The sequence below is a fragment of the Lissotriton helveticus genome, chromosome 5_1 (genome assembly GCF_964261635.1).
Source record: "Lissotriton helveticus chromosome 5_1, aLisHel1.1, whole genome shotgun sequence".
In the NCBI taxonomy this organism is placed as follows: domain Eukaryota; kingdom Metazoa; phylum Chordata; class Amphibia; order Caudata; family Salamandridae; genus Lissotriton; species Lissotriton helveticus.
The window spans coordinates 649,173,100-649,185,591 of NC_136065.1; the positions used below are offsets into that span (position 1 = coordinate 649,173,100).

At 44.3% G+C, this 12,492-nt stretch overlaps 1 protein-coding gene across 1 annotated transcript in view; it reads left to right on the forward strand.

Moving 5' to 3' along the window:
• YBX1 (Y-box binding protein 1) overlaps positions 1-12,492 on the forward strand; it is a 107,724-nt gene that overhangs the window by 28,780 nt on the left and 66,452 nt on the right. The window contains exons 2-3 of the mRNA XM_078643043.1: positions 1,606-1,669; positions 10,783-10,816. Coding sequence (XP_078499169.1) covers positions 1,606-1,669; positions 10,783-10,816 — 98 coding nt within the window. The remainder of the gene's footprint in view (positions 1-1,605; positions 1,670-10,782; positions 10,817-12,492) is intronic.

A 12,492-nucleotide genomic window follows, 5' to 3' on the forward strand; every position in this document is an offset into this window, starting at 1 on the left:
CCACTTGACGAGGACCAATTCGGCTTTCGGCCTGCTCATGGAACCGAAACAGCTCTCATCAGCTCTCATCCGCTATGGACGAACTGCAAAGGCGTGCAGACAGAAGACAGGCCTCATTTCTGATCCTGCTCGATATGTCTGCCGCCTTTTACACAGTAAACCATAAGATCCTACTGAGGCGGCTGTCTGAGGTAGGAGTGAGAGACTCGGCACTGCAATGGTTCCACTCTTTTCTGCATGATAGGCAGCAGGCAGTTTCTATGCCTCCTTTCCAATCATGCCTTTCCCCGGTGCTGCACGGAGTTCCTCAGGGTTCTGCTATCAGCCCAATTCTTTTTAATGTGTACCTCAGGCCACTAATTAGGCTTATTAAAGGATTCGGCATTAGAACTGTTAATTATGCCGATGACACGCAGATGATCCTCTCCTTGGAAGGAGAGGATTCTATCTCCGGGGAGGTCTTTCACAATTGTTTACGGAACACGTCAAGTTGGTTAAAGGCTAACTCACTTCAGTTTAATGTCGGGAAAACCGAAGTGCTTTTTAGTGCTGGAACAAGGATCCCTCGCCCATTTCCTAACAACTTCTGGCCCCCAGAAACAGGCTCCAACGTACGGCCTGCGGAATCTGTCCGCAACCTAGGGGTCATGTTAAACCAGGGGCTCAGCATGGACACCCACGTGCAGAAAACATCGGCTTGCTGCCTCGCCATCCTTCGCTCACTTAGGAAGGTTCTGCCCCTCTTACCCACTTATGCTCGCGCCCAAGTGGTCAGATGCACTATCCTGAGCCGGCTGGATTACTGTAATGCCCTCCTGCTCGGGCCCCTAATTATCTACTGGAAAGGCTTCAAAGGGTTCAATCCGCGGCCGCGAAACTGGCCTTGGGGATGCCTAGAAGATCTCATGGACCATTGGCCTTGGCAAAACTACACTGGCTTCCTCTTAGACAAAGAATCCAATTTAAAGCCCTCTGTATAGTTTTTAAGGCTCTTCATGGTTGCGGTCCAGCCCCTCTACAATCCAAGTTTGCTTGGTACACTCCTACCAGACAACTTCGCTCATCTGATGCTAGACTGGTTGTCGTTCCCAGATTTAGGAAGGTCAGAGCTGGAGGTAGATCCTTCGAGGTGACTGCCGCCAGACTCTGGAACTCCCTCCCCACCGAACTTAGGTCCACAAATGAACTCTTGCAGTTAAAAAAAAAAAGAAAAAGGTGAAAACCTGGCTCTTCCCTTGCTAGCCTCTCCTACGGTATCTGATCTCCACCCCTCTTGGTTTCTGTTAGCGCCAGGATGCCTGCAACGGTGACAGTTCGCGCTCTATAAATTCTCACAATAAATAAAATAAATAAATGAGCGATGCATTAAACAACTGTGTTTTCTGTAACAGTAATGCACCATAAACTTTGTTTTTGATCAGTCTAAGATTTCTTCTCTGTGTTGTCGTCGTGTTTTGAATGTGAATTACTACTGTAAAATGGTCAGGTATACATGACTGCATTAACGCATATTATGGATTTTTTTTGCTGTTCATTGTGTGGCTGAGAACATGTGGCGCTAATTTTTGGTGTTACTGCAACTGATTTTAATCTGTTTCCTTTCAGCAACAAAGGTTTTGGGGACCGTTAAATGGTTTAATGTACGAAATGGGTACGGTTTCATCAATAGGTGAGCAGAATATCAAACTTTCATAAATTAAATGATGTTTTGCTTTTTTATCTCAAGTCTCTTTGTCTTTAGAAGCATATGTATTTTGTTTTTGGAGATAACGATCATGATAGAACATATACTCTTTTTTTTTTTGTATTGCTCTAGGTGGTGCAACTTACCTAGTAGCACGGCAGTGTTTTATTTTATGCCCTTTAAGATTTGCTAAATATTTTTTCCAACTATTCCCCCGGCTTTAGTACTGCAAAAAGCATGTGAAATGCACAATTAAGCTATCTCGCTTTTCAATTTCCGCAACAGACACCATTGCGGCTAATTCTTATTCCGTTCCTAGTTCCAGGCAGGTTTTGTTTTGGCCATATACTTTACACCCTTCAACTGTGATACATCGCATCATCATACACAACATAATTTGTTCAAAATATGCAGTGCTCATAAAAGGTTGGTTTTTCAATGTACCCAAAATAGAAGTAATAGATAACACAAATCTATTCGTATAATGCTCAATTGAATTTATGAATTTCAGAGATACATTACATTTGTTACAGTAGTATTGTATTCGATATTCACCACACAAGTTCGAGAAATAGGATGAACGATAAACTGTGGTGACTGTATCCACCTAAAATATTGTTATGAAAGAGGAGATTATTGGTATTGTGTATGTAGTTTTTGAGAAATTTCTGTTACAGAAAGTTTTTTAGTGGGCTTTTAGGATTACTGAGAGAGCACTTTTATATAGTATAGTTGTTAATTTATGGATTCTTCGAGTAGCCGGATCCTTTACTCCTTCGAGAATACTAAATTTGAAAATCTAATCGATCATATTCAAGGAGGAAGCATTTTTTCCTTAATCCAATAAAGACTTCTTAGGTCAGGATTAGGACGATCTGGCTGTCAGTAACTGGAAATTCTTGTTGTGGTGCCCATAACAAGATGCCAGACCTCCATCCTGGGGACAAGAGACCAGGGAACTATCCCCCCGAGGGGTAGATGCCCAGTGTTTTTTTTTCCTTTGAAATTCTTTCACATGATTACATTTCAGTTTGATAGCCAAAATCCTTTCACCTACTGCCAATTTTCAGATATTCTACACTGATGGCCTCCCTTTACAACCAAAAAAAACCACAGCTGGCTATACAGAATGGACTGCCACGTTGTATATTTACACACCTATTATGCCATCTGTCTGTAAAACAATGTATTAACAGTGTTGGGTAACAGTTCACTGTCCCACATGTCTGGGTAATCACAGGTTGGTGAAAGTCTACTAACTTAAAGTAATTGAGCCACCATTATAGTAAATATTGCAGTTTGCAGGTCATGCAAAATTGCATGATTGTTGTTGTGAGCTACACTGGCGGGAGTTGGGTGGAGATGCTAGTAAAGTTCTAGATAATGCTTTCTGAGCTTTGGACATACAGATAGATGGTGAAAAATGTTTATTCTTAAACTCCCATATGCTGTAATGTGGCATTGGCTTGCTGGAAGGTGTAGTTACGTTTTTTACTCCACACAAGCAGGGAGAGATTTGTTTTGGCTGGTAAGAAATTCTACTCTGCAACCACCTTAGCTCTTAAATTCTCAAGCGGTTCTGGCTTGTTGCATTTTACAAATATTTGAACAGTTGCAGTACTGTAGCAGCTTCTACCTTAATGCTCGAAGATGAGCAAATGATGGCATTCCTTCTTATCTCAATTTAGGCCAAATAAAAACAGCAGCAAGTGGTTAAAGTCATCTTGCTTCACTCTAAAACACAAAAGAGGTGATTGGCTTTCTATTTGATGGGAAAGATGTTTGATGGTGTGGTTGTATCATAGCAACATTTTGGAGCACTTGCTGACAAATCTTGGCCCATGGTCAAAAGTCCATACAATTTAAAATTCACTGACTCTAAAATGCTGTTGTCCCATACATTAATGGTTCAGTATAGGTAGACAGATTTGGAACTTGCTGGCCTTGAATTTTAGGAGATTACATAAAATTCAGTAAGAGACTATAGGCTTTCATAGTGCTCTTGCTCATTTTGCTCTTGGGCAAAGGCCAGTTTGGTATTAGAACTCCCTATAAACTACACAACCTAACCATGTACTCAAGCAGTGTTATGTCTTGGACTGTCGACTGGAAGAAAAGGGTTAGGAGTAAATAACATGTCACTTGCAGTTCATGGGGAATAAACCAAAGATTTGGTCTACAAGAGATATTAACCTCTATTTCATGTACATAGGAGGAGTTTCCTGTCTCAAGATTTGCTAAAACTCAGTGACAAGTGAACCCCTTAAGTGATTAATACCCTAGCCAAAAATGAGAAAGCTGGATGTTTGGCAGCAGATCTTTCGGTATAATATAAAATTTCCACACATCAGTTGCACACCACTTTGTCTAAAGGCTTGCGTAGCTTCCTGGCCACATATGTGGCCAGTTTGTATGCCGGCACCCAATCCGATGATCTCTGGTGCAGTAGATCTGGGTTCAGCATGTCAAACCCATGGGCGTCTTTGTCGTCGCAGACGACTTGTGGTCTGAGAACCATGCCATGATCTGTCTGGCTCTATATCCCCATCAGACCTCTGGGGAGACAGGGAGTTTGCTGTGTTGAAGGTGAGTTTAGCATGATCCCCAGCCAGAGGTAAAAGGGGGTGGGGGTGTCCAACCCTTAAAGGGTAGTAGTATCGAGGAATGCACATTTAATCCTAACGAAGGCATCTAGGGCGAAAGGGGTAAATGGCCCATGTCTCTCCGCCATTGCTAAATTAAGAGCTTCTGTTCTTAAGGGCTCCACTGCTTCGGAGACCGCCTTACAAATAGAGGCATCAATGACATCTCACAGGTTGTCATCAATAGGTAGGTAGAAGACACTCTCCTCTTACATAAACGAGTACTAAGACTCCTGCATAGTTGGGGCAGTAATGTTGGGGAGGTGTAGGAAACTGACTCTTTATATATCAAGAAGGGGTATATTGTGTAGAGAGTTCAGGTATCCCGTACTAGTGGACAGGATTTGCTTTAAAAATCCCAAGGTGATCTTTTAGTGGTTGTGTGGTTGAGCAGCCTTAGGCTTATCAAGTAGGCATGTTTGACATTTGTTGCATACACACAGTCAAAATATGGCAAACACACTCCCTAAGGAGATCACATCAATTTAGAAAAATAGCACTTATTTTTAGACACCAAGAACTTTGTTATTGGTTAAGAACTTTTCAAAATAGCAGTTTTGAAGAAAACTACTAAGTACACGTGTATTGTCTCTATTGCTGTAATATCATCCTATGGGAAAAACACATATACTGCCTACGGGTACTAAGCAGCGACTTACAAGACCAATCTTCTGGCATTAATGTAAGTACGGGGCAAGGTCTTAGGCAGCACCTACAGGTCCCCTCGGGAGGTCCTGGGGCGTCCGGGTGCAGTGGTGCTTTTCGGCATCTGGTGCTTGTTGATGTAAATGGGAAACGGTCCTGGGACAAAGAGGCTGCACATAAGGACCTACGGAGGGAGGGGGGGGGAGGAGGGGGGGGGAGGAGTCTGGCTGAACCAAGAGGGTTGCTCTGGTTCCCCGATGCACATAGTGACAAATTCTGTCTACTTCTCCTCAGGCTGTAGGGCTCTGGTGCATTGGTGTTTTGAGGAGTCAGGTTTTCACTGCAGAAGATACTCTCGGCAGAGGGGGGCTTGCACAAAAAAGCGGCAGGTGGCGAGTGGAAGTCCAGTCTAAGCAAACCTAAGCTAGAGTTAGGCTCTGGAGGGTCTCAGGACCTCACTTGCATAGTTCACCCACTTCGACTGGAACTTGGGGGAACAGGTGCAGTGGTGTTTTCTGGTGTCGGGCTTTTAGAGATCTAGATTTCTCGCAGTTCTTCTTGGGTGGCTGCAGGGGAGCAGCTTCACAACTTCACTGGAGATCCTGGTTGCTTCTTAAAGTTCTGGGAGTCCTTCCAGGCTTTTGTAGGCAGAGCAGCTGCAGGACGGGTCCTTTTCGATGCAGTTATCAGAGACAGCAGGCAGGCCAGTAGGGTTTGCACCAGGTCACTTGCTGCTCCTTTGTTCTTGCTTTTCACAGCTCTTCTGTGTCCTTCTTAGGTCGGTAGAATGCTTTTCTGGTGCTAGGGGCTCCCTTAATACTACATTTGGGGGTGTTAAGGGGAGTAAGGCTGGGAGTCACTAAACCCCCTATATGACCACCTCATGTGAGAAGTAGGCATATGCCTGTCCCAGAGTTCCTAATATTGCCATCACCAAGACGAAAGAATTTTCTTAAAGAAGGGCACATCATTCAGCTCATCTTAAGGGTGTGACTGGCCTGGTAGTGCCTCCCTGCATATCTAATTTCCCACCTGCCCTGGTGCCAAATGGGCCCAGGGCAGGGGGTTGGCATTTCACCTGTCTGGGAAAGCCGTAATCACATATCAAAGGCGGAAGAGGCCTTTGAAGCCTCCTGCCTTCATATGCCGATTACTGAGCCATCCTGCTGGGAGGAGGTGACAACACCTCCGGCCAGAGCAGGCATTTTTTCCTCCGAGAACTTAGGCTCTCGCAAGCAGGGGTCAGAAACCTGTCTGGTGGCAGGCTGGTCTACACCAGTCGGCCAGCACACTAGAGACTGGTAGGTTTTCAGGGGGCACCTCCAGGGAGCCCGCTGGGTGCATGTATTAATAAATCCACCACTGGTATCAGTTATGGTTTATTAATACAGGGTGTTTGATACTAAACACCATAGAATTCAGTGGAACCATCATGTAGCTAATTTTTATCAGTGTCCCGCACCTGTACTTAAAATGGCTTTCCTGTTAACTTGTGACATCTACGTATTGGTTCACACATCACAGGGACATATCTGCTGTAGGGCTGGCTTACCAATACTGCATGGAATATCTGTAGGCATGGCACACAGGGATGTGTGCCATGTTGTGTTTTACTTTTATCTGCACCAAGACACACAGCCTGAATGGCACTCTGCATGAGTTAGGTGAGGGGTCCATTAGGGTGGCACAAGACATGTTGCAGCCCTTACAGACACTCTTTAGCACCCTTGCCCTACGTACCTAGGGTACCACTTACTAGTGGCTTACAAGGGATGCTAAAGATAGTGCCAATTGGGGAAACAATTGCACGGTTTAGGGAGAGAGATCTGGCACTGTGGATCTGGACAGCAGGAACCCAGTGCACTTATGTTATTGTGATGTGTAGAGCGCTTAATACCGGCAGGTCTCTAAGTGCTGAGAGAGAGTAACCACAGGCCACCCCGATGAGTGAATGTTAACCACTTCTGTCAAAACTTGCATCAATTACCAGGCAAAAAGTAGAGGTGACCATATCAAAAAGGGGCACTTTTCTACAGGGGGTCCCAGTTATACAGATATGCAGTGCCTAAAGTTTAATAATAGTTAAACACCACTTCTGTGGAAGCAGAATGCCTGGGCCAGTGTCCCCAGCAGGGAAGTGAGCGCGTTATGTGCAGGTCAGGTTTCTAGAGGAGGACAGGACCTCATTCAAACCAAATAATGAGGAGGCGAAAGCCTAAATGGAGACCCCTTCACTGGGGCGTGTTGGTGTCCTTCGGGCACTTTTGAAATACAGACACCTTAGAAGGGGGGTAAGACTTCAGGTAGAGGGTCAGTTACTTATGTGGCCAGACGCGTTGCTCCAATGTCATTTTTGAAACTACATGAGCGTGCGCGCCTGCCGGGACCAGATACACCTCTGGGAGAGGGGAGCAGCGTGTGGGTGCCCTCTAGCGGTCAAAAGACTGTACTGCACAGCCTCTCCCGTTCCCACTGTAAATGGCCTCAGAGGGTTCGGGTGACCATGTAAGGAGTGCAAAGGCATCTTGCTGCCGCTCAGTACCTGCAATGAGGAAGCACTAAAAATACAGCAAGATGTGCACAATTACAGCCATAATATGACAGATACATAAAAAAAAATACACCTAAATACGAGCCGAAGGCCAACGTACTTAACTGAAGGCTACTGGAGTAGTGAAGAAAGAGTCAACAAGGGACTACAAAGGGACTCTCATATGCTGGTTGGATAGACTAGGGTTCATGGGATTTTCAAGTTTATTAGTTGGCTGCTGTAAAAATAAAGTTAAAGTGTAGCATAATCCTTGCTTTCGGTCCTGACATAGAATCCAAAACCTCTACTTAAAGAAAAAAAAAACCTGGGTACTCCTACATTTTGACACTGTTGCATACTCCATCTGGGGATACAGGCCACTTGCATACTTTGCTTTGCATGCCTGGCACCTATGCAATCTTTTCTTAAGAACCTTCTTTTCCCAGAAGCTATCTAGCATCAGGACCTAATTTTTATGACCCTTCCTTACTCGCCAAGGATCGCCTCATGTTATTGCAGGACTTTGCAGGCCATATATCTTCTATTTGCAATCTAGTCTTTCCCTTGCTGCTGGGTTGCAGATGGAGGTGGGCCAGCAGAGTTGCATCTTCCCAGTGTCTCTCCTGACATTCAGTCCCTTCAGCCCTCCCCTTAGTGTGATTGACACAAACTTCCAGCCCTTGATTTAGTGATCTCTACTGCACCACTGTAGAGCCCTTGTGGGGGTTATGTCGATGTTCAGTTAGCAGCACTATTTCTTCATTGGGTTTCTCTAAATTCTGGCACTGGATGTTGCACCTCTCCTTCACTTCCTCTTTAATGTGGAGAACACCTGGTTGGTCGCCAGCTTGCTGCAGGCTTGAAGATCAACACTCTACCACCACAGTCCATTGACCTCTAGAACGAACCACTGTGTATGACGTTGTTGGGGGTTATACGATCATTACGCTTTTAAATGGGCTGCTACCCAGGCATTTTCAGCCATGGGTAGACCATGGTCTAATATCACCACAAAGGAGGAGGGAGGATGGACTTGGGCCTCCTCCACCTCACTACTTTGAGATTCTCCAGAGCAGGTCTACATTTGGACTCCTTTATCTCTAATACTGAGTTTTTACTATTGATAATGCTTGTTTCCAGCCATCTGCTTTTTGCCTGTTTGGACATGTTCAGGGACATTCAGCTGTTCTGCATGTAAATGGCACAGTTTTTTGCTTGCTATAGTTTTTTTATATTGGAGCACTAGGGACGTCTAAAAAAAAATTGAAGAATTTTAGGAATGGGAGCTCACCATAGGAACAGCCTTCTTGTCAGTGTTCCGTTATGGGCTTCTTCGACAACTGTGGATGTTCTCTGAGTGGTTGAAGATAGAAGATGTACGGTCGTATTGCATCTCTATGCAGCTTTTGATGCAGAAGTGCATACTTTCGGTTTGTTGAAGCAGCCCTGCCTTCTTGATCTGTGGTTCCTCTGGGATCAGTTAAATTCTCAGTGATGAATCCCGGTAAAACAGGTCTACAGTTGTTTAATCTATTCCTGATTGTTTGAACTGTGGAACACTGGCCCTCAACTGTGGTTCTTGTGCTGTTCCATCCATCACGAAATATGTTGTCTCCCCATATTAGCTATACTGTACACCTTTGTTTGGTGTTTTCTTATAACTTTTTGTAAGCGGTTCTGATTCTAGAAATTCACTCATCTTTACTCTTCCATTGTGGCCCTTGTTTTTTGTTGTGGGACCGTGCCCATTGGGTCTTGATGGATCTCCCAATGTACAGCTTTGCTAAACCCTAGGAAGGGTTAACTATAGTGCCCCTTGTTATACTTAGTCTGCCAGTCTGGCCTCCCAAGACTCGGATCTCTTTTGGAACTTGCATTGGTTTCTGCCCGAGAGTCAACGTTATAGATGTTTTGTATAGCTTGAGCAAGCATTTACCTGAAGCCATTGTTTCCTACCTAAAAAAATTGGGTCCTGAACATACAATTGCAATCGTAGTCCATGAAAACTAGACCTATTAACGCCACCTGAACTAGAGGTCTGTGTCCAAAGTTTGCTTAGTGTTAAACATAGTATAGCTTGCCATTCACAACACGAACTGGCTCCAATTTCAGTTGATACAGAATTCTCAGTGTAAAAATGTTCTCCCTTAAAATGCATTGTCAGAGTTCACATTGTCAACCCCCTACTTACTACCCTTAATAAGTATTTCACAGTGTAAAACCTGGCTCTCATGAGGAGTAGTCTAAGGTTGACTAAGGGAGGTGTTGTAGGATAGAAACTAAAAACTGAGCAACACACAAAAATAACACCCACTAATATCCAAACACTGCTTTTTCTTTAGAAAGTAGACGTTTTAATGCACTAACTGATACATGTAAACCCACTTTCTCTTGCATTTGTGACAGTTCATAATGTAATAACCATTATCCAGTATTGGGGTATCTTTCATAGATTCACATGCCTGAATCATTCCCCCATCTCGACGACGGTGAATGATTCAGGCATGTGAATCTATGAAAGATAGCAATACTGGATAACCGTAGTTACAGGTAAGTAACTTCTTTTCTTTTGTTGTATTTTGTCATAAGGTTGACAATGTAAACACTTTTCCTGTTTATTTGGCAGAAAAAATACCATTGTAAAAAACCTTTACTAATTTTATTTGTCAGTATTCTCTTTTTCCTTTTTAAGGATTTGTGAATTCACAATGTAAAATACTTTTCTTTTGTATTTCTCACATAGTTGACAGTATAAAACTCCTTCGTGTGATGTTTGACAGGATCACAATGTAAAATCCATTTCTGTTATTTTATCAGTGAGTTCACAGTGCAAAACCTTGGCATATCCTATTTAGGATGTCTCAGGGACGTTTTGACAATTACTGGAACACAGTTGTCAACTGGAAGTCTATATCGTTTGGTGCCCTGAAGCCTCTCTACCGTGGTCCCACAAACTGTGTACCAGCAGGCTTTAAGGATAAAAAATAGCAAAGGCTTTCCAGAATTGAAAAGATTGTATACTGGAACTGGCAATTTGTTTACTATGTAAAGTTGGAGGCCTACTGCCTTTGTCAACACCTTTAAATATCAGTAAAGCAAGCTTGTGTTCTCCCTGTAAGTCAAATAATTAGGTGCTGCAAAATGTTGAATTTGATGGCTAAAAGTCATAACTCGTGTATTTAAATGGATTATGTTCTGGATTATTTCTCCTAACGGAGAGATGGAATTTATGCATTTGAAATATATACAACGTTTTCTAATATTGTTTTTTTTTCTTTCAGGAATGACACCAAAGAAGATGTGTTTGTACACCAGGTACGTCAACTATATATCACAATACTATCACCTTTCTTTCTGATAGATACATCTGCCGTGTGGATTCCTCACCTTGTGAATATCCCCCTTGCGTCAGCAACGTTCGGAATTTTTCTTCGTAGCACGCCGGCATGGACGACGTCATAGGAGCACGGCATCGCGCGCGACTCCGTCTGACGTCACCGACTCCTTATTAGACCCACGTCGGCGTGATGACGTCAGTTCTCTTTTTTCCGCGTCGTCGACGCTAACGGTTTCTGGGATCTTCTGCGATACTTAGTATCTTCTTCTGTTTCGTGTTACTATTTCATCTGTTGAGTGTTTCTTCTTCGTCGAGAATGTCATCGAGGAAGACAGGGTTCAAACAGTGTGGGTCATGCGCTCGCATGATGTCGATCACCGATCCGCACGGTGATTGTTTATGGTGTCTTGGATCAGACCATGAAGTTAAAAACTGTCGATCCTGCTTCAAAATGAACCCTAAAGCCTTACGTGAACGTGAAGCTAAACTTCTTCTAGCGAAGGTGAAAGGAAGGGAAGCTGGTAGATCATGGAGGTCGACGTCTAGACGCTCGAAGTCGAGACAGAAGTCGCGATCGAAGTCGAGGTCGGCTTCGAGGTCGAGGTCCAGAGCGAGGTCGAGATCCAGAGAAAGGTCAAGATCCGGATCCAAGTCGGCTTCGGGTCATGCTTCTGGCTCTTTGAAAAAGAAGCACAAGAGGAGAAAACATAGCTCGAGACATCACTCTGGTAAAGATTCTTCGGATTCAAAGAAAAAATCTCGAAGGCATCATAAGGACTTCGTATCTCCTTCTCCTTTACAATCTCTTCGAGGTTCCCCGACTCCGGATCAAGAACCGGATCCGGAATTACACCATTCTTCGGATTTATGAGGTAGAAGAAGAAGTTCCTCAGACTGTAAATTTTGAAGGCCAGGATGAACCGATGCCGGAGCAACCTCCTTCGTAACAACCAATTGGTTCGTACCCTCCCTTACCTGGTCCGGGACAAGACCCCTCGCATTTTATTAATGCGATGTTTGGAGTCTATACTAGAGCAATGTACCCCACTGGTGCACCGGCTGGTCCCCTGGGCCCAATGTCTTTCAACTTGCGCATACCTCAAACTTATGCCCCGGCTCCCTTTATGCCGTTTATGCCGGCGCCTTTTACACCTTGGCTCGGTACGGCTCCACCGAGGTCATCGACTCCGCATACGGCTTCGCCGACTCCGGATCGACCACGTGAATCTAATCGAGGTGCCACGCCGATTCGTGAATCTCATCCTCCTGCTGCCCCGGCTCCTCGCTCGACGCCGGATCCGACTCCGTCGGAGTCGTTACCGGATCCATCGACTTCGATTCGTATGGAATGGTCGAGGCGCAGAGTTAAGCGCCTTTTGGAAGAAAAGGAGTTCGAGGATCCTGAAGTAGAGGAAGGTGAACTTCTGGATCAAGGAGACTGTTTTGATGACCTTCATAGTGCCAGTGGCCTAGAACTTTCTCCGGAATGGGGTTTGCCATCGGTTTCTGATGCACCATCAAGAGACGTGACACCTTACCACATTGTGATTAGAAAGGCTGCAGATCTACTTAATCTGACCTTACCTACTGTTGAATACAAACCTAATATTCTTACAGAGATTTTACATTCGTCCTCATCCATTATAGAGCCTAC